Source organism: Camelus bactrianus, chromosome 17 (genome assembly GCF_048773025.1).
Source record: "Camelus bactrianus isolate YW-2024 breed Bactrian camel chromosome 17, ASM4877302v1, whole genome shotgun sequence".
Taxonomy (NCBI): domain Eukaryota; kingdom Metazoa; phylum Chordata; class Mammalia; order Artiodactyla; family Camelidae; genus Camelus; species Camelus bactrianus.
In genome coordinates, this window is record NC_133555.1 from 14395831 (window position 1) to 14423322 (window position 27492).

The 27492-nt window shown below is 36.5% G+C and overlaps 1 protein-coding gene across 3 annotated transcripts in view; it reads left to right on the forward strand.

Moving 5' to 3' along the window:
• CNTN3 (contactin 3) overlaps positions 1–27492 on the forward strand; it is a 299939-nt gene that overhangs the window by 242286 nt on the left and 30161 nt on the right. For all 3 annotated transcript variants that reach the window (XM_045507068.2, XM_045507069.2, XM_010970589.3), the window contains exons 14-18: positions 22944–23061; positions 24294–24452; positions 24551–24700; positions 26178–26248; positions 27231–27465. In XM_045507068.2, coding sequence (XP_045363024.1) covers positions 22944–23061; positions 24294–24452; positions 24551–24700; positions 26178–26248; positions 27231–27465 — 733 coding nt within the window. The remainder of the gene's footprint in view (positions 1–22943; positions 23062–24293; positions 24453–24550; positions 24701–26177; positions 26249–27230; positions 27466–27492) is intronic.

The following is a 27492-nucleotide window of genomic DNA, read 5'->3' on the forward strand; positions in this document are numbered from 1 at the left end:
TGGATGAGTGATGCACCCAACTTAGAAGCACTTGGATCCCTAGCCACAAATAAGTGCACTTTCAGTGCCAGCTCTATTTTCTGTCATCTAGCTTATTCCACTTTCAAAATTCTAGTTTTCTGTGTTGTTCTCACTGATGGAAGGCTTTCAAGAACTTCACCAATTGCTACAACCCATTAACATTTCTTTCACTATTGCTTTAAATGTTTGGTTTTTTTTTAAGTCACTTATTTCTTCTATCAGAACAGGCTAGGGCATATGCCAGTATTCTCAGCCAACTCTTTTCTCCATACTTAGGGTTTATCATTTGCCTTTCCTTGGAGAGAAAGCAAGGGAAGGCAGAAAAGTCTAGAACGTTACTTTCATAAACGATTCTTATCCCATCGGGGAAAGACTCCTTCTGTAACCCAGCTCTTGTCCCAACTTTAATCCATGAGGAATTTGATTTGAAACATTAGTTACCTTTGCTGTTAAATGTAGATAACTGTATCTCATTGATCTCCTGGATTTTAAATTCTTGATAGTATCTAATCCAATACAATGTCCTCACTCTGAGCTAATGCTAAAGAAATATATGTTGAAAGACTGAAAACCCAAAGTAGTTTGATTTTAGTATGCATTAAACATCCTTAAAGAAACATTAGTTAAAACTGAGCTAGATGGCTGCTTTCTGTAAGAGGATCTTGGAATTAAGAATATTCAGGATTATAATGTAACTTAACTGCTTCTGCACTACTGATAGGTTCTACATAAGGTCAGTCATCTCTACGGAAGTCACATATTGCAACATGAAATTTCATGAATTAACCCTGTCACTTGCCAATTCTGTTCTTTTTCTAACATGCTGTTTCATGGCCTATGAATTTTTTTATTGACTTGTGTCATGAGTAACAATATTCTCTCATCAGTATGAAACAGTAAGCCATGCAAGATGACATTACCCTTAAGCACAGGCAATTAAGTAAATTGGTTTTCTGTTGCATAAGGAGGGAATCTTAGAACAACTCTTATCCTCTGATTGTGTATTCATTGCAGCATTCACTTGATACCTAGAGAGTCTGCGTTTCTTTTATCCCAGGATGTTCATAGATGTAGCCCCTGATTTCAAAAGCAGCAAAATGTGAGGAGGAGCCAGGAAGTGGGCAAGTTGCCTAGAAAGCTGGGTAGTGTAAGAGCCAGGTTTAAAGGGGGAGGGGTAGTTCAGAAAATGGAAAATCCGACTTACAGCTTTCAGCTGTTTCAGCCACTTGTCATTGAGAGTACTCTGCATATTCAGTACTCATTCATTCATTGAAAAAACGTTTTGGGGGGAAAATCCAAAAAGCTCAAGAAGCTCCAACAATTTAGATCAGATCTATTGTGAGGACCTGTACATCACGCCAGGAGTGTGGCGGCAGTGTTACAGGAGGGGGAAATGTCACATCCCAGGACCCGTGCAAGTCCGCTACCAAGGGACACACTACCAAGTCAGGGGCCTTGGCTTCACACAGGAAGGAATTCAAGAGCGAGCCAAGGTAAAGTGAGAGCAAGTTTATTTAGAGAGAGAAACATTAAGTGGGGTGAATGCGGACCTTCTTAGATAAAGTGGGCGTGGCCCCAGGACATGGGGTTGTTGGTTTTAATGAGCTGAGTAATTTCATACGCTAAGGAGTAGGAGGAATATTCTTGCTATTTCAGGAAAGGGTGGGCGTCTTCAGGAATTGGGCCACTGCCCACTTTTTGGCCTTTTATGGTTCGCCCCGGAGCTGTCATGGCATAAGGGGGAGTGATTTTTAGTATTATAATGAGGGTGTAAGGAGCTAAGGGTCAATGACCAGACTGTTCTCAGTGTTCTTGGTTTCAGCCAGTTCCAGCCATTTTTTATCACATCCTCACGGCTGAGCCCCTTCTTCATTTATCTGACAGTTGTGTCCTGCCCTTTTCCCTCCTGTCTCAACAGCAGTTACAGGTTTCTGCCCAGTCAGAACGCGTAACATTCAGAAAAGCTTATTAAACCAACTGTCTAAAGCAAATTGACACATCACAGAGGCGAAGTGTGGGTCAGACAGGCCGGTTTCCGTGGGACAAATCAAAGTTGTTTAAATAAGGCAGCAGTAAAAGGCTTCCACTTAGGTCTACTGTCAAGCAAATCATGCTTATAGGCACCGTGTGGTTTAATCAGAGAAGCAGGGGATTTGTGTTCAGATACACATGAGCTCTAGATTCTCTTGTTTGCTAGATGATGTCCTCGTGTGAGTCACTGCACTTTCTGTTCCCCATTTTCTGGTTTCTTTTCACCTCAGTTTCTAGTATTTGCCATGTTCCCTCTCACCACAAGATTCTGCCCGTACTGGTCCCTCTTCCAGGAACAGTATTCTCTTTCCTTTCGGCCTGTGTCTAGATATCTTCATATGTAGTTGTGCATATGTAGGTAAGAATGTATGTACTTACATGTATGCACTTTTATTTCAAACATGCACAGTAATAGGAAGTGACACAGTCCCAATAATACATATACAGTGGCATTCTAACATAGCCTTATTTAACCGACAGAATTCCACTCCATGCACTCAGCCAAAAAAAAAAAAAAAAGAGAGAGAGAGACAGAGAAAGAGATTGCATCACTCACCTGGTACCCAATATAACATCTTTCTCTGCTTTTAAATATACCTAAGCTTCCACTGACAGGAAAGAGGAGATAATAGCCCAAAATTCAAGAGAAATGAAAGAACATTATGATTTGGTACCTGAGGATCTAAGGGCTTGGCAGTTGAAGTATGCTTTTAAGAACATTCAGGAATAATTTGACTTGCCTTGATGAGCTAACTTTTGGACTTAGACATATTATATAATGGAGAGTCAGTGTAGATAAAAACTTTTGAACCAAAACACACCAGGTGTTCCCTGTATATTGTAAGGTTGTTTAAATGGATATGCTTTGATAAGCCTAATGTGGGGCAGATACTTTAGAAATGAAGCATGTATAGAGCCAAGCTGAACAGCTTCACAGACGTTTTATGGAATTGGATCTATGATGAATTAGAATGTGTGTGGATAAAAGTCACAGGAAGCAGTAAGAGGTTTAGCAGTGACAACCAATCTGCTATTCATTGGACTGGCTGACTTCAGCATGATTTATCTCCCACAGGCCACAATCTCACTCCAGCTACAGCAGCTACATGTGAGCTTGAGGCTTGATGTCTTTCCCAGCTCTTTGTGGTGGAAAAGAATATCTTTGAAAGAAATCGTTTGTGTGTAATAATACAATCTGGTCACTTTGATTGGATTTATTTCGTAGAATTATTTGGATATGAGGACTAAAAGTCTGAAAATAACAGCTATTTTTACAGCACAAAATTCTGTAAAAGTTCTTTATGTGCATTTTAAATACAGATCTGGGGTGAAAGCAGTCTCCAAACACTACATGCGGCGATACGCCACCTTTCTAAACAGCTCCCACTTACAGTGTCTTATAAATGTTATATCTTGTCCAAATTCAAAACATCAACTGATTTCGAAGGATCATTAAGAGAGTATATCCAGTAATAAGCCCATAAAAATTAGGGATTAGACCAGAAGAATTATTATTCATCTTGTGCCTACATCCCTGAAGCCCAGCCCCTCCCAAAAGCTATTTGGAGATTAAAAAAACAAGGATACTCCAATGTCTGTTGGAAAAAGGGAAATGCACAAAGTAGTTGAAGTAGAGTTTATTTCCCTAACTGATTATTTGCTCAGCCAGGCATAGAGAGGCTCGGTTCCTACTTAAAGTATGATTGGTATCCCAGGGCTGTGTTTATTAAATACAATGTTTATTAAGATAAATGGGCCAGATCCACCCCTAATGGAAACCCTGTAAGCTTTAAATTTATAAGACTAGCAGAAGTCAAACCAAGTAACACATAACTTGAACTAAAACCCATAAAACAACAGAGCTACAATAAAAACTGAGGCTGTAAATGAAAAGATGTGCAAGTATTTATCAGTCAAATTCAATAAAAAGAAAGAGTGGCAATTGTTAATTAAAAAAATTTAATTCAAGACAAACATCAAAAGTAAAAAGGGTAAATTTATTTTGGAAAAGTTTGCTCTGCCATGAAGGTAAAACAATCATATAATACTCTAATTGGTGTACCATTAAAATATATTAAGTCAAAAGCAGAGAAAAATGAGAAACAAAATTGTCATGTAGTCTGAGACCTCCTCTTTCAACCATCAACAGATTAGTTTACCAAAAATTAGAAAAAGACAATTTTAGTACTATATTGTAATGGAAGTAAAAGATACACACAAAAATTTTGCCCTAAAAATAGAAACTACCTTTCTTTTTTATTCTTTTCACACTCTTATGAATTTTAGGAAAGAAAAATAACAAAACATGATATAGAAAGGAGATGGAAAAAGAAATAGATGGATGGATGGAATGTCCAAAAGTAAAAGAAAAGCTCTGGGAATTATTAAGCAAGAATAAAAGTTAAAATAACTAAAATTAGAAGTGAGAAAGAGAGTATAACAGATAACAAAGAATTAAAAAAAAAATAAGGAGTATACCATGTTAAGTCATATATATGAAAATTTGGGGGTTAAAATAAATTATCAAGATTAACAAGCATCAGGAAACCTTAGTAGATCCATAAGTATGAGAAACTATAAATCAAACCACCTTCCCCCAAAAGAGGATTCTAGGGTTAGAATTTTACTGGTAAATTTTTTCAAGTTTTTAGGAAACAAATAAGTTGTTATATAAACTATCTGATGATATAAAAAGTTAAAAATATTTTAACTTATTTTGTAAGTCAAACAGATTCCTGAGAAGAAAACCTGGCAAGATAGCAAATAATTAGTAAATCTAAATCGATATCATGAATATTGTATGAAAACCTAAATTAAATTTTAGCAAAAATGACTGAACATCATATTAAAAGGATAACCTTTCATAAGTACTAGGTGATATTCTGGGAAATATGCATGCACCATACCAATAAATATAATAAAATAGACCACTATATTCTCTCTGGGCACTTAAAAAACATTCGGTAAAATTAATGACCAACTGCAGGAACAGAAAACTACTTCCACCATGTCTCAAAAATATCTTTAAAGGGAATACCAAGAATATTTTTAATCAGCAACAAGACAGGATACAAACAAGTACCATTACGGTAAAACCATTTGGAGGTGTTTGAGCCATTTCAGTAAGGTATGAACAAGAATAAAAAGTCTAGTTTTAGAAATGGGAAACAGAATTACCATTACTTGAGGATGAAATGGTATTAGGGCTACTCAAAACCCAGGAGTATCAACTCTAAATTTTTTTTTTTAAATATCAGTGTTAAGGCAACTGCTTGGGTACAAGATAAATTTAAATAAAGTAATAACTTACTTATATATCAAAAGTAACCAATAGAAAAGTATAATGGGGCAAAAAGATTCCTCAAAAGATAGGTAAAATACATGTTAATAATTTGCACAAGTACGTATGGCTTAATAAAGACAACTACAGTACTCTCAGGATGGATGGGTGAATGGATGGATGGAAGGGTGGGTAGATGGAGAGAGAGAAGGGGAAAGATTATAAAAATTCAGTGCTCCTAAATGAAATAAAACAGCTGTATATTGTAAGACTTTTAATTTTTCTTATATTTTTTCCATGGTTTTAAAATGACTCACAATCTGATTCCACTTCAAACAGTTCTGAGAGTGCTTAGAGTAAGAAACCAGGTAAGGAAAAGGTTAGGTAAAAGTATTTTGAAAAAAGAATAATGACACCTTGTCATTAATTCTGAGGGAGTTTTCTGGGGATATTGCTCAGGTATGGAATTGCTGGATAAGATTTCAATTACACATATAGTTGCAGCATTAAAACATCTGAACTCAGAATTTCAGCTTTTGAAAGCTGTTTCATTCTCTTATGCACTGTTGATGTTTATCTCTTTGTCTCAGTTTTCTTATCTGTAAAACTGACACAATCATAGTACTTTATTCTGAGGTATATATAAAATAATTAGAACAGCACATGTTAGCTGCTGCTGTTTTTGTTGTTATTATTATTACGGTTACTCCTACTGTCACTAGTGGTAGGGTTGTTTCTAAAGTGTTCTCCAGGAAAGCTGCAGCAATTTATGTGCCCATCCACAGAACAGGAGGGCGTCTGTTTCTTTGGAAATTCTTTTCCACACATTATTTTTTTTAAAATACTTTGTCAAACAGATGGTTGAGAAGTGGTATCTCATAATCACCAGTTTCTCATTTCTCAGATTAATAGTAAAATGACAATCTCTCCATTTTGCTTATTAATAAATTAGATACTTAAGAAATGAGTCAGAATTATAACTGACTCCTCCAAATCAAGAAAATTAGGGGCTTAATACTGACTTATGAAATGCAAGATTACTTTTGTAGAAAATAGAAAAAAATTGCCTAATTTCTACCTAGAGAAATTCACAAAAGCCCAGCTGCCTGTATTGTTGTACAGAAGGATATTCAACAAATTATTTTAAATCTGCCAATAGAGAATGACTTCAAAAAGCTTCAGTGACAAAGCACACACAGCTTCAAGACAGCCATTGGCCAGATAAGACCTATTTTATTTTTTCTAGAAACAACGTAATGAAATTTACATTTACGTATAGTAGATTTTCATCTCATCTATTTCTTGTGTCCGTTGGACAGTATTCTCCTTAAGATCACAACTTGAAATCCATCACTTACATACAAATTCACATTGTGTACTGGCCATATCCAGCAAATGCAAATTTGTATTCTCTGCTCATTTCTTCCATCAGAATTCAGAACTTTGTATTGCTTTACAGATTTACAGTAGATCTTTATGTAGTCAAGCTATTAATTATATCTTAGTTAATTCGCTGGAAATATCTTCTTTTAATATGTCACTTTTGTGTTAACTGGTCTATTATATCATTCGTAGAATAAAAGTTTTCATTTTCACATAGTCAAAAAAATCTATCTTCTTTTCCTAAGAGTTTTCATAACTTTGGTTGAATGGGATATTCAAGCTGTGGGAATTTTAAGAGAGTTACGGAGATTTTAGAACTAGTGTTCCAGGGGGTTACATAAGAACATTTGGAAATGTTAGAGAGGCTGGTGCCACTGGGAAAGAAACTTTGGGAGAGATGCAGATATTTAAGGAGAAATTCAGGGAGATTTTGCCATGAATTTCATCTTCTTTTCCCACAAAACTTCCATAAAATTATATCACTCCAGTTCTTAGGAGTTGACTTTTTTCCTGAGGTGGGGGTGTCAGTTGTTTGCTGTTGATCTTAGGACATGCTGGGATTCCACCATTGCAGCCACCCTCCTGTTAGCCAGTTGAAAACTGTAAGCTACCTCGAAAGAGACATTAACATGTATGTTTGTGTACCTGACAATATGTTTGTATGCATACCAGCACATGAAAATCCACAGTTACTTGCACAGATACTTGAAAAAAAATCTCTAAAGAAAGTTCTGAGAGTCACTAATAATTCATTCGGTATTGCTTACAATTCCTTCAGATCCTCCACACTATTAATTTCCATAACACATACTTACCTGCATCTGTGATTTGCAGATTTGAAACGTCTCATCTCTGGAGGGGGAGGAAAGAACTAGCAGCTTTTAATTTCGGTTTTGTTTTGTTTGGCAAAGGAGGGTGGGGCTAAGGCTCATGAATACATTCTGAAAAAGAGGACTTGTCAAAAAGAGGCTTAAATCTAGTAAGTCCAATAAATGAACAAACCAATCAAACCAAATGAAGCAAATGGTATCTGCTAATCATAGCATTATTTTTACTCATGACGGCTAATTTTTAACAACTTGATTGTGAAATAATTTACATAATTCAATTATTTCAAGTGTAAAATTAAATAGCTTTTAGTATGTTCAAAGAGATATGCATCCATCAACATCATCAATTTTAAAATATTTTAATTACTTCAAAAAGAGACCTCATACCCACTAGCCATAATCCCCCAACTCCTCTACCTCCCCCACTCCCAGCCATAGGCAACCACTAATCCACTTTCTGTCTCTCTGTATTTGCTTAACCTGGACATTTTATATAATGGAATTATGCAGTGTGTGGTCCTTTGTGACTTTTAAAATTTATATTAATTTATTTTTATCTGTTATTAATTATTCATAATAAGTATTTAATTAACTTATTTTTATTAATGCATTTTATGTTTAGAGGAGTTTTACACTCACAGAAAATTTGAGTGGAAAGTACAAAAAGTTGTTCCCATTCAAACCCTGTCTTCACACATGCACAATCTACCCCCTTATCAGCATCCTGCATCTCAGTGGTAGATTTGTTACAATCCATGAACCTACACTGACACAACTTTATCACCCAGGGTTCATAGTTTACATTAGGGTTCTCTAGGTGTTGTACGTTCATTGGGTTTTGACAAATGTATGATGACATGTATCCACCATTTCAGTATCGTACAGAATAGTTTTACTGCCCTAAAAATCCTCTGTACCCCACCTATTCATTTCTTCTCCCCCCCTAGCCTTGGGAGCCAGTTATCTTTACTAGCTGCATAGCTTTGCCTTTTCCCATAATGTCCTATAGTTGGAATCATGTAGTACATTGCCATATAGCCTTTTCAGATTGGCTTCTTTCACTTAGAACTATACAATTACGTTTCCTCCATATCTTTTAATGACTTGATAGCTCAGTTTTTTTTTAAGCACTGAAAACTGTTCCGTTGACCAGATGTAGTATAATTTGTCCACTGACCTACTGAAGGCCACTTTGGTTATTTCCCATATTTTGCAATGATGACTAAAGCTACTGTAAACATCTATGTGCAGGTTTTGTGTGGACATGTTTTCAATTAATTTGAGTAGATATCAAGGAGTGAGGGTGCTGGGTCATATGGCTAGAGTATTTTTAATTTTGTAAGAAACCACCAAACTGTCTTCTAATGTGATTGTACTATTTTGCTTTCCTCTAGCAGTGAATGAGAATTCCTAGTGTTCCACATCCTTGTAAGTACTTGGTGGTGTCACTATTCTGGATTTTGGCCAGTCTAGTAGGTGTGAAGTTATTTCATCATTGTTTTAATTTGAAATGCTCTAATGACACATGATGTTGAACATATTTTTCATTTACTTATTTGTGAGCTATGTATCTTCTTTCACGAGGTGTCTGTTCAGGTCTTCTGTCCTGTTTTCTAATAACCTGATTTCTAGTCAGGTTATTAATTTTCTTACTGTTGAGTTTTAAAAGTTCCTTATGTATTTTGGATAATAATCCTTAATCAGTTGTGTCTTTTGCAAATATTTTCTCCCAGCCTGTGGCATGTCTTCTCAGTCTCTTGACCTTGGTTTTTACAGAGTAGACATTTTTAATGGTTTCTTTCATGGAATGTACCTTTGATGTTGTAATCTAAAAAGCCATTGCTGTATCCAAGGCCATCCAGATTTTCTCCTATGTTATCTTCTAGAAGTTTTATATCTTGCTGTGTACATTTTGGCCTATGATCCATTTGAAGTATTATTTGTGAAGGGTGTAAAGTTTGTGTCTAGATTTTTTTTCTTTTTTGTTTGGTGATGACTAGTTCCAGGAAAATTTGTAGAAAAGTCCATCTTTGTTCCATTGAATCATTTTTATATCACTGTCAGTTGACTATATTGATTTGCATGTTTCTGGCTTCTCTATTCTGACCTGTTTGTCTGTCCTTTCGTCAATAGCACACTGTCTTGATTACTATGCCTTTATAGTAAATCTTCAGTGAGAAAGTGCCAGTCTAAGTTTGTTCTTCTCCTTCAGTATTGAGTTAGATATTCTGGGTCTTTTGCCTCTCTTTGTAAATTTTAGATTCAGTTTGTCAGTATTCATGAACTAACTTGCTGGGATTTTGACTGGGATTGCATTGACTCTTGTACATCATGTTGGGAAGAACTGACATCTTGACAGTACTGAGTCATTATATCCGTCAATATGGACTCTCCATTTATTTAGTTCTTTGATATCTTTCATCAGAGTTTTGTGGGGTTTTTTCACATAGTTCTTATATGTATTTTGTTGGATTTACACCAAATTATTTCATTTTGGATGATGTTAATGTAAATAGCAATGTGTTTTGAATTTCAAATTCCACTTGTTTATGGCTGGCATATAGGAAAGCCATTGGCTTCTACGACCTTGCTATAATCATTTATTAGGAACTATTTTGTTGATTCAGATTTTCTAAGTAGATGATCATATTGTCTGAGAAAAAAAGGACAGTTTTATTTCCTTTTCTCTTCCATTGTAGTATAATTGACCTACAGCACTGTGTTAGTTCCAGGTGCACAACGTAGTGATTTGACACTCCTATACATTATGAGATGATAACCATAATAAGTCTAGTTACCATCTGTTGATGTACAAAGTTATTCCAATATTTTTGACTATATTCCCCATGCTGTACATTTCATCCCCATGACTCATTTATTTTATAACTGGAAGTTTTTACCTTCTAATTTTTGTCATCTATTTCCTTTACCACCACACACTACCCTCCTCCCCTCTGGCAACCACCTGTTTGTTCTCTGTATTTATGAGTCTATTTATATTTTGTTCTGTTTGTTCATTTGTTTTATTTTTTAAATTTCACATATGAGAGAAATCATATGATTTCTTTCTCGATCTGACTTCTTTCACTTAGCATGATACACTCTAGATCCATCCATGTTGTCCACAAATGGCAAGATTCCATTCTTTTTTTATGGCTGAGTAATATCTATTGTATGTGTACCACATCTTTGTATCCATTTACCCATCAGTGACCACTTAGGTTGTTTACATATCTTGGCTATTGTAAATAATACTGCAACGAAGGTGGGGGTGTGTATATCTTTTTAAATTAGTGTTTTTGTTTTCTTTGAGAAAATACCCAGAAGTGGAATTGCTGGATCATATGGTAGTTCTATTTTTAATTTTTTGAGGAACCTCAATACTGTTTACCATAGTGGCTGTAGCAATTTTCATTCCTACCAACAGTGTACAAGTGTTCTCTTTTCTCCACATCCTCACCAACACCTGTTTTTTATTGTCTTTTTGAGCATAGCCATTCTAACAGGTGTGAACTTGTATCGCGTTGTGGTTGTATTTGCATTTCCCTGATGATTAGTGATTCTGAGCATCTTTTCATGTACTTATTGCCCATCTTTATGTCTTTGGAAAAATGTCTATTCAGATCTTCTGCCCAATTTTTAATTGGGTGGTTTATTTATTTTTGCTATTGAGTTGTATGAGTTCTTTATATATTTTAGATATTAACCCCTAATCAGATATGATTTGCAGTTATTTGCTCCCATTTAGTGAATTGCCTTTTCATTTTGTTGATGGGTTCCTTTGCTGTGCGGAAACTTTTTACGTGGATGTAGTTCCACTTGTTAATTTTTGCTTTCATTACTTTTTGCATGTTTTGCCACTTTGTGTTAGGTATGTATACATTAAGGATTTTTATGTCTTCTTAGACCTAAAAAGGTCCCTTTATCATTGAATAATGCTTCCTTTATCCTCAATAGTTTTCTTTATTTTAAAATCAGATCTGTCTGAAATTAATATAGCTACTCATACTTTCTTTTGTTTTTTGTTAGCATGGTACCTTTCTCCATCCATTTACTTTTAATCTATATATGCTCTTATATTTATGTGTGTCTTTTGTAGATTATATATAGTTCTTATTTTCTGATCAACAATGATAATCTCTTTTTAATTGGTGTATTTACCATTGACATTTAAGATGATTACTGATGTAGTTGGATTAATACCTACCATATTTCTTCTCTTTTTTATTTGTTGCCCTTCTTTGTTCCTGTTTTTGCTTCCCTACATTATTTTGCCTTTTATGGTTTTAACTGAGCCTTTTTTTATAATTCTGTCTTTCTTTCTTAGCATATCATTTTTTAAAGCTTTTTAGTAGTTACCCTAGAGTTCACAGTATATTTTTACAGCTAATCCAAGTCCACTTTCAGATATCCCTGTACTGTTTTACAGGTAGTGTGAGTACAACATAATAACAAAATATTAGTAATTTCTCCCTCTCATCCTTTGTATAATTGTTGTCTTTCATTTCATTTACATGTATCCATACACACACACACACACACACACACATAATAAAATACATTGTTGATGTTTTAAACAAACTGTAATTTATTAGAAGAATAAGAAAGATAAAAGTTTTTATTTTACTTTGACTTATTTATTTTCTGATGCTCTTCCTTTCTTTATGCAAATCCATGTTTCTGACCTGTATCATGTTCCTTCTCTCTGGAGAACTTCTAACATGTCTTGCAAGGCATGTCTGCTGGAAACAAATTTCCTTAATAGTTTTAAGAATGTGTGTATTTCTCTTTCACTTTTGAAGGACAGTTTCTCAGGGTACAGAATTCTAGATTAGTGGGATTTTTTTCTCACACCACTTTAAATATTTTATCCTGCATGATTTCTGCGAAGTCAAATGTAATTCTGATCTTTGTTCCTCTATAAGTAAGGTGTTTTATCCCCTGCCTCTGGCTTATTTCAGGAGGTTTTCTTTACCTTAGATTTTTTGAAGTTTGACTGTGATGTACCTGGGTATAATTTTTATGGCATTTATTCTGCTTGTCTTTTTTATGAGCTTATTGGACCTGTGGTGTCATTTCTGATATAAATTTGGAGAAATTCTTGGTCACTACTGCTTCAGATAATACTTCGGTTCCCTTTTTCTCTTTCTCCTTGTTCTCATATCACTATTACATAGTTCTTAGGTATTTTGTTCTTTAAGTCTTTTCATCTCTGATTTTCACCTTCGGAAGTTTTGATTGTCATATGTTCACACTTAGAGATTGTTTTCTCAGCATGTCTAGTCTACTAATGAGCCCATCAAAGCCATTATTTACCTTTTTTTTCCTTTAGAATTTCCATCCCTCTGCTTACATTACCCTCTATTTTTGTAAATTGTCTACATTTTCCATTAAATCCCTTAGCCTATTAATCGTAGTTCTTTCAAATTTCTGATCTGATAATTCTTGTCATATCTGATGCCTTTTCTGATGTGTATTCAGCATCTTAACACTGTGCTTTTTGCCTTTTAGTATGCCTTATCATTCTTCTGCTGAAGGACAGACAGGACATACCAGGTGAAAAGAACGGGCCTTTACTAGTACGGTGGTAAGGTGTCGGGGTGGGGGAGTATTCTCTAGTCCACTAACGAGGTCTCGTTGTTGTGGTGAGCCTCTGCCTCTGGACTGTGAAACTCACCCATGCTTCCGTGTCTCCCCCTTACCAGTCTGGTGAGACAGGATGACTGGAGGTACTGGAGCTGTAAGTTTTCCTTCCTCCATGTGTGAAGCTAGAGGGATCTGGATTGGGGTATTTTTCCTTGGAAGAAGTGTTAGGCTCTTATAAAACCCCAGCAGGTTAGACAATAGTGAAACAGTTTCTCCTGAAGGCAACCTTTGTTAAAAAGAAAAGAATGCTCTGCCTTATTTCATAATGGTTCCTTTTCTCGTCCCCTGCCAGAAAAATGAGGGGATTTTCGTCTACCATTCACAGTGAGGGCCTGGTAGAGGTGCTGGATGTGAAACTCACAAAAGTGTGGGGGGCTACCTATGTCTGAAGTCCCTGGAGTGTTCACTCTCAGACTTGTCCACTCTGAGCCTCCGACAATTCATCACTCACGGTTCAGGTTTCTCTACCCCTGGACTGGCTCCCCTGGAAGTTTCTGCAGGTGGGTTTCTGCTCTAGTAAGCTGTGGCCCTCTGTATTTACCTGTTTGTGTCTCCAATTTTGGAAGCAGTCGGTTTCTCTGGGATCCCACTTCTCTGTCAGATCTAAGAAGAGTCGTTTATTTTTCAGTTTGTTCAGCTTTTTGCTTGTTGTCAGAACGGAATGGTGACAGCTAAAATTCTTAAACACAGACCAAAAACCAGAAGTCAGAGTGAATGGCCCATTTTTAACTTGGTTATATGCCTTTTTATTATTAGTTGTAATTGTCCATAGTCACTTAGATTTTATGCTCTAGTTTCAGAAAGAAAATTATTCTACTTTACAAGACATGATATTTAATTATACCATTTAATTGAGCTGGACATGAATAAGTAAGTGAAGAATAAATGGGTCATTTAGGACAATTTAAAATTTTAGACCTGAAACTCACGAATTTCAGCTGTTTTTATTATTATTATTACTACTATTATTATTTTTTATTATTATTACAGTAAACACTCTGATTTTATAAACCATTTTTTAGCACTGACTTTAAAATTTTATATCATGCTCTTGACCAGAAAAATAGTCTAATGGTAGTCACATTTGACGTCCAGCATACTGTTTTTGGCAACTTCTTTTAATAAGATTTTGAGATTTAAAAAAAAAAAATCTGTGCTTCTGGAATGTCAGGAAAAGTGTTGAAATACATTGGTCTGCAGCTGTAATAAAGTTAGTGTGATCTCCTTGGGAGCTTATACTGTCCTGGGAGAGAGTATAATTTTATTCTCTCAGACTGCTTGTGTGTCCCTTCTCTGGTTCACATACAAACTACTGGTATGAAAGAAAGGGTGATCTAGACCAGAGTTACTGGGGTTTTTAAAAATCTACATTGGGTTCTTGGCACAGTCAGCTTAAAATAATCCTACAAAGGTGCATCTTGATTACTAAATACCGCAGACTGTTCTCCCTCTCTCCCTCCTGATGGGAGGAACCCGAGGAAAAGATAGAAGGGAAGGAAACCCATTGTGTATAGTTCATATGGGTCAGCTACCCACAAAAGAGACAGTGTGACAGGAACAGGATGGATCTGGAGGGCTGTGGCGCCTGCTGTTTTCCAAAGACGGCTGCAACAACACGCTTTGCCCAACATGCTCTTCTTTCAGTATGACTGACACTCTTCTCCATCAAGTGGAAAAATGTATGCCTCTCCCTTTGACCCTAGTAGGCCTTTGTGACGGCCCTGACCAGTGAAGACCAGCAGGAGTGATGCTCTGTGATTGCTGAGGCTAGCTCATAAAAATGCCTGCACTTCCACCTTGTTCCACTGGTGCAATTTCTCTTCGAATCCAGCCACCATAACATGAAGAAGCCCAAGTAGACTGTGCAGAGGTCTACCTCCAGAGGAACTAAGGTCCCCAGCCCGTAGGTGTGGCTGAACTCCCAGTCAGTAGCCAACACTGCTCTCCAGTCATGTAGATTGGCTGGCTTGTCCCAAATCACGCTGCACCAGCTGATGACGTTCACAACAGAGATGAGCTGTTCTCCCTGAGCTCTGCTCAGATTGTGCATTCCTGAGCAGAATAAATGATCATCATTTTTTTAAGCTACGAAGTCTTGGAGTAATTTGTTACATACCAAGAGTAATTGGGACTAAAAGTAAACATAAGACATTTAGGACAACTTGGTCAAGTTTCAACAAGGCTTTTTATTCCTTTGTATCAGTGGACTTTCTTTTTCATATACTAGCCTTATCATTCTACAAGGGACAAATCTACCCCAGGTATATTTTAAACCTCTAGTATGAGGGTAAAAACAAAACAAAACAAAATTACATTTGATCTATGAGTTAAATTGTTACTCGGGATAGGTTCTTGGGACTTGAAATAGTTTCATTCTATGTCAGAATTGTTAGATCAATTCAGAATAACCCTTGGGTGATTCACATTGACTAATGATGAATCTATATGAACCTATAGAAATCTATCACCATGTTGAATTATTTCAATGACTATTGTTTTTAAATGACAAGTACATCAGGGCCGTCTAATATCACGGAAATGAGCCTTGTGCTTGACATGTAGTACCTGTTTCCCAAATATTAGTTTTCTTACACATCTTCGAGAATGAAAATATACACAGGAGTGCTGTTCTCAGCTTATAAAGCCAGCACTAAACAGCCTAACTTAATGATAATGTTATGCATTTATTAACTGCAGAATTTTAGAGTTAGGGAAGATCTGAGTGATTATCTTGAACCTTGTATTTTCAAGAGTGAAGATGAAGAATATAAAATCTCAGAAGGTTTAAAGATTTTTATTCCTAATTGATCATTAGTATCAGCTAAAGGGTCTCCTCTTTCTAGTCCATTCTGATTTAATTGTTCTGTGAAGCAAACTAGGCATTTCTGGTTTGTTTGTTTTTTTTAAAGACTCTCCAGCTGAATTTGCTGTACAGTGAACACTCAGAGCTACTGGGTTTAGTGAACTGGGTCACCTTGCGTTTTTCAAAGCACTGACTAGGTATTCAATAGGCAGTATTAAATAAGGCAGAATGAGACCTATTCTATTTCCAATTTTGTTTCAGTCTTTTAGGTTAAATCAAGGAGAGTAATTCAGTATGGTGTTAGGTTTATCACTAATGATTCTCTAATTATTGCTAATCTCCTTTTTTAATTAAAAGAAGGCAAAGGTTCCAGTCTCAGAGACTTTGACAGCATCCAGCTAGTGTCCATTTATGTTATTTTGGACAGTGTCCATTTGCATTATTTTTTACTCACTGTATTCATTCTGACAGTTAACAGTTAGCAGTTTTCTGTGCTAGGTAAAAGTACACATTTTCTGTATTGACTTACATATAATTTAAGTTTAAGAAAGTTAATCAGCTTAGGAAAGAATTAAGTAAATAATAGAGCATTTAGTACTGGAATATAGCAAAAAAAAAAAAAATACAGAGGTGTATCTCTAATGACTGATGTTTAGAAAACACTGAGGTCCCATCACTGTGGAAACAAGCACTGGGTATCCTGAAATCACCAGCTTCCAGTAAGATGCTCCACAAACACTGCACTGGCTGGAAAAAAATAAATCCCAAAGTTGTTAATATGAACTTGATGTTAAAATAGAAAAGCTCATACCTTTAAGGTAACTTGGGCATTTGATACAATTTTAAATATGCATGAAGGATCTTTGACCAAATTTTTATCTTTCATGCATCACTTTCGAAACAGTTATGGCAAAACAAGCTGGGCCCTAAATCTTGTAGTGGAACAGTTATTCCAGCTTGTTGGGATCAAAGAAAGTCAAAAACTTTTGATGTGAACAGGTTACATATAAACTGTGTTAGCCATCACCTGTTCGGACAACTAGGCCTCAGACAGTTTCAGATAAAATTATTATTTTTTTTACATTTTTTATTGATTTATAATCATTTTACAATGTTGTGTCAAATTCCAGTGTAGAGCACAATTTTTCAGTTATACACGAACATATATATATTCATTATCACATTTTTTTCTCTGTGAGCTACCATAAGATCTTGTATATATTTCCCTGTGCTATACAGTATAATCTTGTTTATCTATTCTACAATTTTGAAATCCCATCTATCTCTTCCCACCCCCCCCACCCCATTGGCAACCACAAGTTCGTGTTCTATGTCTGTGAGTCTATTTCTGTTTTGTATTTATGCTTTGTTTGTTTGTTTTTTTAGATTCCACATATGAGCGATCTCATGTGGTATTTTTCTTTCTCTTTCTGGCTTACTTCACTTAGAATGACATTCTCCAGGAGCATCCATGTTGCTGCAAATGGCATTATGTTGTTGGTTTTTATGGCTGAGTAGTATTCCATTGTATAAATATACCACATCTTCTTTATCTAGTCTTCTGTTGATGGGCATTTAGGCTGTTTCCATATCTTGGCTATTGTAAATAATGCTGCTATGAACATTGGGGTGCAGGTGTCATCCTGAAGTAGGGTTCCTTCTGGATATATGCCCAGGAGCGGGATTCCTGGGTCATACGGTAAGTCTATTCCTAGTCTTTTGAGGAATCTCCATACTGTTTTCCACAGTGGCTGCACCAAACTGCATTCCCACCAGCAGTGCAGGAGGGTTCCCTTTTCTCCACAGCCTCTCCAGCATTTGTCATTTGTGGATTTTTGAATGATGGCCATTCTGACTGGTGTGAGGTGATACCTCATTGTAGTTTTGATAAAATTATTGATCAGTCAGAAAAATTAAAACTGTTCCCAAGGTGAGGTCCCATTTTCATGTTTCAGCGGTTGCCAGTCATTTCTGTTGCTTGGGCACGCTGTGTACATTTGTAACATAGGTGGTCTTGTTGCAGCCATTTGCATTTGGTGGGGGGCAAGGTTTCACTTGGTTGGTCAGAAATACAGAGGTGAGTCATGTCTACCACCAGTTTCTTCAGGAAACTTCACAGAGAAAAACACCACTCAGGTTCCAGAAGTTACCTGTGTGTTCGACTGTTTGCAAGGCTGTGTATGATTTACATGCAGTGTCAGGGCTTGGAAGGCAACCTGGTGTTGGGATGAATAATTAATATTGGAATCTATACAATAACAGGCTGTGAAAAGTGATTTTAAAAAAAAGGGGGGGAGAACCTTCTGTTCTACCTTGCCTTCCAAATAGTTGTCAAAATGTCTCCACCCCCCCTTAAACTGGAAAAATGATGCTTCTTGGCAGCCCAGCAGTAGCATTTACATCAAGAGTGCTTCCTAGGAAACTGGTTTCTGCCAGTGGTTTGTGATATTGAACGTTCATGCTACATTTGCACTGTTCAAGAAGTTTCTGTGGGTTCCAGGGTTTATGTTATACCTTGATTTTTAGCATATTGTAGATATCACTTGTGCTTTCTTCTTACCTGTAATTAGTAATGATCCATCTGCTTACTGATTTTCACCTGGCTTGGGTTAGCACATCATGTAGTGTTTTTCTTTCAATGCACAGCGGTTTTTAAATTACATCAAAAATTCTATTAGCATCATCACCTAAGAAAATACAGGGAAAAGCTAATAAGCTCCTCTTCTATTTCATTTCATGCACACTGGATTTTCCTTTGCCATTTTTTCAAATCTGGATTTGATTTACAAATCCATATACTGTTTATACCTGTAACATGGTCTGGAAATGTGATCTTTTCTAGGAGAAATCTATATGATTAGATGAAAAAATAATTAGACAATTAAGTAATTCTAGCAAAGCTTAAAAATATTTTCAAATATAAGAGAAATTACTGTTGTGAAGATGTGAATATGAACCTCTAGTGTAGACCATTTTCTTCTTACCCTCTGTTGCTCAGTAGCTTATACCCATATTGCAAATCTTAGCGCAACTATCAATACATTGAGATGCCAGAAAATCATAGATTCCTCTATGTACTCTGAACTTGCATTACATTGTAATTTTACTTTGATTTGTTGTAGTCATTTGATTAATGGCTGTCTTTCAGCTGTAAGATCCATGAACATAAAGACGGTTTTCTTCCAACACCATTGTATCCCCAGATATAGCCGTTGCTTAAAAAAATAATTTTGAATGAATGATCCTATTTAAAAAGATAGCACTACTTTTGAGAAAGAGCTAAAATTCATACGACATAGGGAATGTCTTCCTCTTCTTAAACCTGTGTTTAAGTCATAGGAATAGGCTTCTCCCACTGCCAAAAGCTCTATTTTCAAATAATTCTGTGAACAGAAATAGAATAGAATAGAAATAGAATAGAAGAAAGCCTTTCTTTCTGGAAAGACTGGGAATTACTCTGCTGCACTTTGAGGGGGACTTTTTAAGAGAAAGGGAGACAGGGAAGTACAGAAAACGAAGCTTTGCCTCTGCGTCTTCCCAGTTCTAGTCTGTTGTATTTGAGGGAACAGGGAGAAAGGTGGATGTAGGAAAACAGTACAAAGACTAACTAGTTTAATGGACAATAAAGTAGAAGCTATTTTTATTCAGAGTTATTAGTGTTCCTAAGAATTTATTCGAAGATTATTCATGTTGGTAATGTCCATACATTTTTTTATGTGAATTCTGTTTATACTGTAAACAATGACAAGCATGCCTCTAATTATATGTAAATAATAGATGCAATTTTACTGATAAATGTATTGAAAAATTATCAAGTACTGTTTACCACATTTAGACTAATTTTACTTGTATTTTTTTTGGACATTCCTGTCCTATCCCCTTTATCATAATTAATCAGTAATGAACTATTTTCTAACCTTTAACAGTGAAAATTGATGGGGACAGAAACTGGTTTGATGTAAGTGAAAATTCCCTCTGGAATTTCCTTTTCATTTTTTTAACTTTTATTAAATGCTTAGGCTTAATCAATTGCATCTTAATAAGAAATTATAGAATGTTCTAATTAATAGCACTTCTATTGTTATTAAACATTTAATTCTTCTGGAAGAAATTGAAGTTTATAACCACAGTCGCGTTATTTGATCACTTCAGCCTACGGTCCTATTTAAAGAGAAGCAGTTAGAGCTATAGTTGTAAAGAATAATGACTGCATTTTGAGAGTCATTATATCCTACCAAACAACACAAATCATAAGTCTACAGCCCAGTGAATTTTCACAAAATGAACACACTCAAGTAACCAACACTAAATCAGAAGCAACATGACCCATATTCCAGAAGTCCCCAATGTGCCTCATTGCAGGGCACTGTCCGTCCAAAGGTAGCTACAGTCTAGGTTTGTTGTATAATCGATTAGTATCATTGTACTGTTTTCTATCTGATTTATATCTTTTATGTTGCGACTTAGCCATGTTGACATATGTAGTTATAGTACATTGATTTTCATGGCCTAACAGTATTTCCTTAAGTGAGTGTTCCACTACTTATTAATCTATTGTGATGGACATTAGGCTGTTTCCATTCAGTAGCTATTATGGACAGTCCTGCTATAAACGTTCTTGTAAATGTCTTTGATAAATGCATGCACATATCTCTGCAAAGTATATACTTAGGAATGGAATTGCCAGGTTGTAGATTATACATATCCTGCCTTAGTAGGTATTTTTTAAACAAGATTCTAAGGTAGTTGCGCCAGTCTACACTGGCATTAGAATGATAAGAGTTCGGTTGTTACATGTCCTCATCAGGACTGGAAATTTCCTGCTTCTTTCATTGTATACATATGGTGTGTGCCATGTGATTTTATTTAACCTTTATTAAATAAACTTATTTTAAATTTGTAAAAATAACTTGTTCCCCATGTATATCTATTACCCTGACGGGTATACATCGAAAGAGCAGAGATCGTGTATAAAACACTTCTCTACGCTCAAGTGAATCTCATACGGCAAGTGTTCAATGACCTTTTGTTAAGATGCATCTTGATTCTATATATTGTTCCATTAAACAGCAGTAGATAGGGTGAGAGCAAAAAAGCACTTAGAAGAGAAACAACATGAATATATTCTATTGAGAGAGACAATAATTAAGGACAAGTTCCTTCTTAATTTTTGTTATTTTCCTTAAATGTATTGATCCACTCTACTTCATGTTGGTACAGAAAAAAAATCAGTGGTTCCTACTGTCTACATGTTCATTGCTTCCTTTTTCACCCTACAGTGTAAAAAATAATTAAAAATTATATTTCCCCTGATGGTGAGCCTAGCTGCATTCCTTCAGGAAGATGGTTTGGTTATTACACAGTGTAGCTAAGTTATGTCTCTCTTCACCCATCAATACCAGAGTGAACAGAAGTAACAAGTCCAACATTAATCTCTTCCTCACCCCTTCAGGAGGCAAAAACCAGCTTATATGCCTAAAAGCTATATGCATGTGTCTAAGGACATAAAGAAAGTCCAGGTTCCAATTCTCTTTTTTACCCAACTGCTTTCAGAATAAGCAAATAAATGCAGGGAAGGATAATAACTCACCCCACTGCCTTGATGGAATTTAATAGTAACCATTCTTACTTCACTGAAAATAAGAGATTTCTATAGAAATGATAATCAACCTCCTGTGAGTATATGGAGCTCATAAAACCTGAAGAGTTTCTAAAGGTCAGCGAGCATTGAAGGTTTTGTCCTGGGGATAAATTTGTAAATAGCCCTGAGGAAAAAGAGAGAGAGGGAGGGGAAGGAAAAAGTTTAACTTGATGAAAGTAAAATGTGCAAGCTTAACAGTTTCTGGATTATCATTTAATTACAGCCATCAATCACCTCACATCTGCCTTTTCCCAGTACACAGGAAGTTTAAGCTAAAGCCATACAATCCAACCAACAGAGAATAGATACCCCATTAAGAATCCTATGGATGGGAAGCAATATTTAAGAAATTACCCTATAGGAGATCTTAGGAAATGACCTAAAAGCATGATAGGAGAATCTATCTTTCAACAAATACTTGGAAAACCCAAGACTAAAACTATCCTTTTAATTAATAAAACAAATCACTGATCACTTCCTCTGCTGTACCAGTTTAGAGATTTTCCAGTAAGTGATCATTTCCCAAGGGCTTTGCTTTCCAAATCATTTTATTTCAATCCATACTTTTACTAATGCATGACACTGGCCTGCAGTTAGTCATTTTATGAGTGTGATTTTACATTCTTTTAAAACGAGGACCATTTGAAGTTGAGCTTTTAGAAATACATTTGCTTCATTAATTGGCTTTGTGGAGCACCCACCAATGTCTTTATGGACAGCTATTATTTTTTGGTTTAAAATGTTTTAATTTATTTTTTATTGAGGGGTTCATACTGACTGTCCCTAAATTCTATAGCAAAGGAATTAAATAGCATTAGTCTTTTTAAATGCTCCAGTGTGTTCAGAAAAGTGTTTCAACCGTGATAATCCCCTTGTCGGGCCGCGTTTATCTCCCAGCAGATACCTAAATGCTTCCCTCTTCTTCTCAGGCAGATAATTGCAAGGAGGTTGGAACCAGAGAAAAAAGTCGAGCTGGTGCTGAGCAGTGGATATAAAAAGAACTGTCACCCTGGTGGAAGTAAATGACTCTGAGACTGTAATCTCTGCCCTTATTTATTTTTGAAACCATAAATGCCCAGGGGAAAGCGTGCCATTTATTTAGCTACAGAAGTCCGTGTCTGCAGTCATGTATGGCTTTTAATGTGTTTCTGTGTCTGTCCTTTCCATTGTTGCAGTCTTCTGCCTTATAACCACCTTGGTCTTCTCTCTAAATATAGCTTTTATCCCAATGGTGTTATTGGCCATAGCCTTCAAGATTTTTTGTATTTTCAATATAGTGATATGTTCATTACCTGTTTTTTCCAACAGAGTTCATCAGGCGATTTAATGATCAGAAACATTCAGTTGAAACACAGTGGAAAATATGTTTGTATGGTGCAGACGGGGGTAGACAGTGTTTCATCTGCCGCCGACCTCATAGTTAGAGGTAAATATTAACGGCTTGATGTGTTTTTTTTTTTAATTTTGCATCTTAACTGATCATTTCTTACGGAAGGAAAGACCATGATGAGATAGCTTATGAGCATGCGAGTTACAGTATTGCTTTGATTCCCATCCCCCACTATAGACCAGAAGACGTGACAATACGGATGGCTAATTCAAAGAAATAAAAATCTCAACTTTGCCATTCAAATAGCTCACACTGTAATAAGCATCCCACAGCTGCTGCCAAGCTCATGTGTTTTTGAGCATGCCATTAATTCAGCGATGTTTAGTATGAAGGAGAATTGTGATATTGTGTGTGTGTGTCTCCTTCCAAAGAAACCAGAATCATCCAGGATGCCTGAGAAAATTTGCCAATCTGAGCTCCTGTCCAGAGTACTGATTTGCTGCTGGGCTGAAAAATGACCAGAGTGCATCATAGAATAAAACAGCTTTAGATAACAGAATAGGAACTACAGAGATGTACCAGTATATGAATGCAAAAGGCATCAAGCCAAAAGTAAAGCATGTTGAATTTGGAAAGGTGCAGGAATCCTGCTGAACAGAGGACTCAAAAAGCAGATGTCATTTGCAATTGTGGAGTATTAGGATTTTGGAATCCCTGACTCACATCCAGGTTTAATATCTAACAACAGAAATGTGAAAGTTAAAAAGTAGTAGCTTTCTTGCAGGGTAAATGTCCTTTTTTTCCTAAGTTTTTTTTCCTGTGTTTTAGTCTCCTCTAACTATATTCAAGTGCCTAAAAGTAAGACTGTACAAATCTCAAATTTATTTTTACGTCATTGTGTAATCCTAACGAAAGGGCTGCCCCTCGTCTCTTCCTCTTGGCTCATGTTGATAAAGAGCCTCCATTCACCTGCTGGCCAGGTTTCCCTGTGTCAGGCACCCTGCACAGCTGTGCCCAGTGGCCCTCACCAAGGTCAGAACTTGACTGTGGTGGTGGTTTCACTGGGGTATCCATCTATCAAAATTCATCAAATTGTACAAAAAAAAATTTATTAAACACTATAGGCTATGGTTTTATTTTCTGTACTATTTCAGACACACTTTTTTATTTCTTTGAGCTCTGGCTTTAAATCTGGATTTGTTCCCTAAGTGTTTTTGAAATTGGGATCCATTGGCGATGTTAAAGTGTCACGTGACTTGTTCTCCACTTTGATAGAGGATGACATTTATGGCATTGCTCACCGTGGTTTGCATTATCACCTTTCTCAGGTTCACCTGGACCACCGGAAAACGTGAAGGTAGATGAAATTACAGATACAACAGCTCAACTATCTTGGAAAGAAGGTACAGACAACCATAGCCCGGTTATCGCCTATTCTGTCCAGGCGCGGACACCCTTCTCTGTGGGTTGGCAGACGGCCTCAACAGGTAAAGGGGGAGATACAGATGCCACCAGTACTATAAACGGATTTCAGGTCAGTGCTCAGACATACAGACTTTCACCTCTGTGAAATACTCCTTTGTAGTGCCTGAGGTCATTGATGGGAAAACGCACACAGCTACGGTGGTCGAGTTAAATCCGTGGGTGGAATATGAATTTCGAATTGTGGCCAGTAACAAAATCGGAGGTGGAGAACCCAGTTTACCCTCAGAAAAAGTAAGGACTGAAGAGGCAGGTTAGTGTTTTTGTTTCCTGAGTAATGGTTTCATAGGTTTTCCTGAGTATGTGTTTCCACTTCCCCTGGCCTTGGTCTCCAGGTCAGCAGGGGTTCAGCCTCAAATGACCCACTGTTGCAATTATCTGACCCATCTAATGGCAGACTGGCCATCTGGCATTTGTCAACAGACTCATATGTAAGTGATTCTGATGTAGCAGGACATTTGCAGGAGTTCAGTGTATCATCAGCATTCATTAGTGCATGTGGAGTGAATATGTTTTTGTCACTTAAGGTTATAATTACTCTCTGACATAGTCACCCTGTTAACAGGGGAAGCGTTGTTTTCATTTACAACAAGCATTGACAGATTGGTAGGATAATGACATTTGGGAGTTCTACTGCTAGGAAATCTCATTCTGCTACCAAGCACAGTGAACGAGCTTCAGCGATTGATGAATAGGTATATTTTGGCCCCTCACATATTAAAATAGGAGAGAATCATTGTTGAAACTTTCCGTGTGGGGCAACTATTAATATTAACCATTAGAGTCTTTGTAATGCTAAAAATATCCTAATGTTAAAACTGAAAAGTAGAAAGTATACATGCTATCACATTATTGAGGTATCAGAGAAGATCTGAAGACTTTCCTTTTCAGAATCTGTAGTATCAACTAAGTGACTAGAATTGTGTTTGAAATACAGCCAGTACGTCACTTTAGGAATGAAGCCAAGATAGAGTTATGGAGTACATTTCAATAACTTTAGTGATGCTTTTACTCAGGACCATGCATATAATGCCTATGTCAGGTATTGTGAGAAGTTGGAGAACCATGTCTGTCTTGGTTCTTTGCTCATTTATTCACAGAACACATATTTAGGGAGCATCTGCTGTGTGCTGAGCACTTTCTAGGTGTGATGGATACAGCTGTGAATACAACAAAGACCAGCCTTCAGGGAACATGTCTTCTAGGTGTGCCGTGGGATTTACCTAGCATAAAGTTCTCAGTGTCAGTGAGAAGTCTGATGCCTCTGCAAGATTCATAGAGAATATCTCATAACAGGACTTGAAGATTTGAGTCTGGGTCATTTTTATATACAGTCAATAATGTTCTGAGATTTAGATCTCTACTTGGAATAATCACAAGTTACATGTTCATGCTGGCTTGATTTACCATCACTTCTGGTGACTCGCTTTTTCTTATTTTATTAACCTTCGTACTGAGTCATTTTTTTCTTACTATTTGAGATACTTTGAATCTTTAAAAATTTTATGCAAATAGAAATGTGATGATCTCCCCAAAAGATATATATATATATATACACACACATATATATTGCATATATATGTACCTGTGCACACACACACTTAACACATGTGTAATCTGCCAATGATCAAATTACTTCAGATTTTAAAAGTAAGCCGCACTGAGTCTTCTTTCAGACAAGCATTACCAAATGCAAATCGGGTTTCATCTCTTCTCTCTAACCTATACAGTTCCAGAAGTGCCTCCTTCAGAAGTCAGTGGAGGAGGTGGAAGCCGGTCTGAACTGGTGATAACCTGGGATGTAAGTGTCTGGGCAGAGTCTTCCCCCTCAGGGTGATGCTCTTCCCACAGTCTTGGCTTCCTGTTGGTGCTAGTGGTGCTGACGGTGGTGGCGGTACCAGAGGCTAATATTTTGGAACGTTCACTCTGTGTTAATCACTGTTCCCAGCATTTTGCTTATTTTTTTCACTTCATTCTTGCAACATTTTTTAGATGAAAACGTTAAGGCATAGAGATATTAAATAATTCACCCAAGTTCATGTAAATAATAAACGTGGGGTGAGAGTCAAGTCCTGGCTCTTTACTCGGGAGCTGCCCTCAGGGCTCTCCCTGCAGCTGCACCCCCGCTGATGGTGTACACCCCTCTTTTCCAGCAGGTGCTGTTTCCTGGCCATTGTTTCAGCCCTTGCTTTACATCATAATTAGGAAGAATGTTAATTAACACAGTCAGAAGGCACTGGTTTTATTTATTTTATCTGAAAATGTCGAGGAAAAAAATTTAAAAATCAATAGATCATGATGGTGGGTCAGTAGTAATTTCTGACACGATGCAAATACAGTTTTGAGTTTAATACATTGTTTTTACTTCCTCTTTTTAAGTTTCACTCTTTTGCACTTAATCATCATATCAATGTGTGATTTTTTGCCCCATGAAGTCAACACTAGGGATTAGATGATTTTTATTTGATTTAGAGATGCAATATATTCAACTGAAAGTGTATCTTTATTACTCACAACTCAAATGGGGGCTGCAGGACGCTCAAAAAATCTGAATAATTTTGGAGAATTTCAGTTAGTTATCTGGATGGCTATGAAAGAGTGCCATGTGTCTATTTAAAAGCAGCTGACTGTTCCTCTGACCTTTTTCTCTTTTTTTAATCTAACCACTTAATAAAACATAGACTGTTATTCGATGGCTTTTACAAAAGATTTTGTTTTACAGCTGCATTTATTTTGGTCTTTCCTCAGGGGTAAGCGTGATTTAATGTATCTTTGCTTTACAGCCAGTCCCTGAAGAACTACAGAATGGTGAAGGTTTTGGTTATGTTGTTGCTTTCCGCCCACTTGGAGTTACCAACTGGATCCAGACAGTGGTCACATCTCCTGAGACCCCGAGATATGTCTTCAGGAATGAAAGCATCCTGCCCTTTTCACTGTATGAAGTTAAAGTGGGTGTTTATAACAACAAAGGTGAAGGACCGTTTAGCCCAGTGACCACAGTATTCTCTGCAGAAGAAGGTACAGAAACGTTACAATTATACAGAT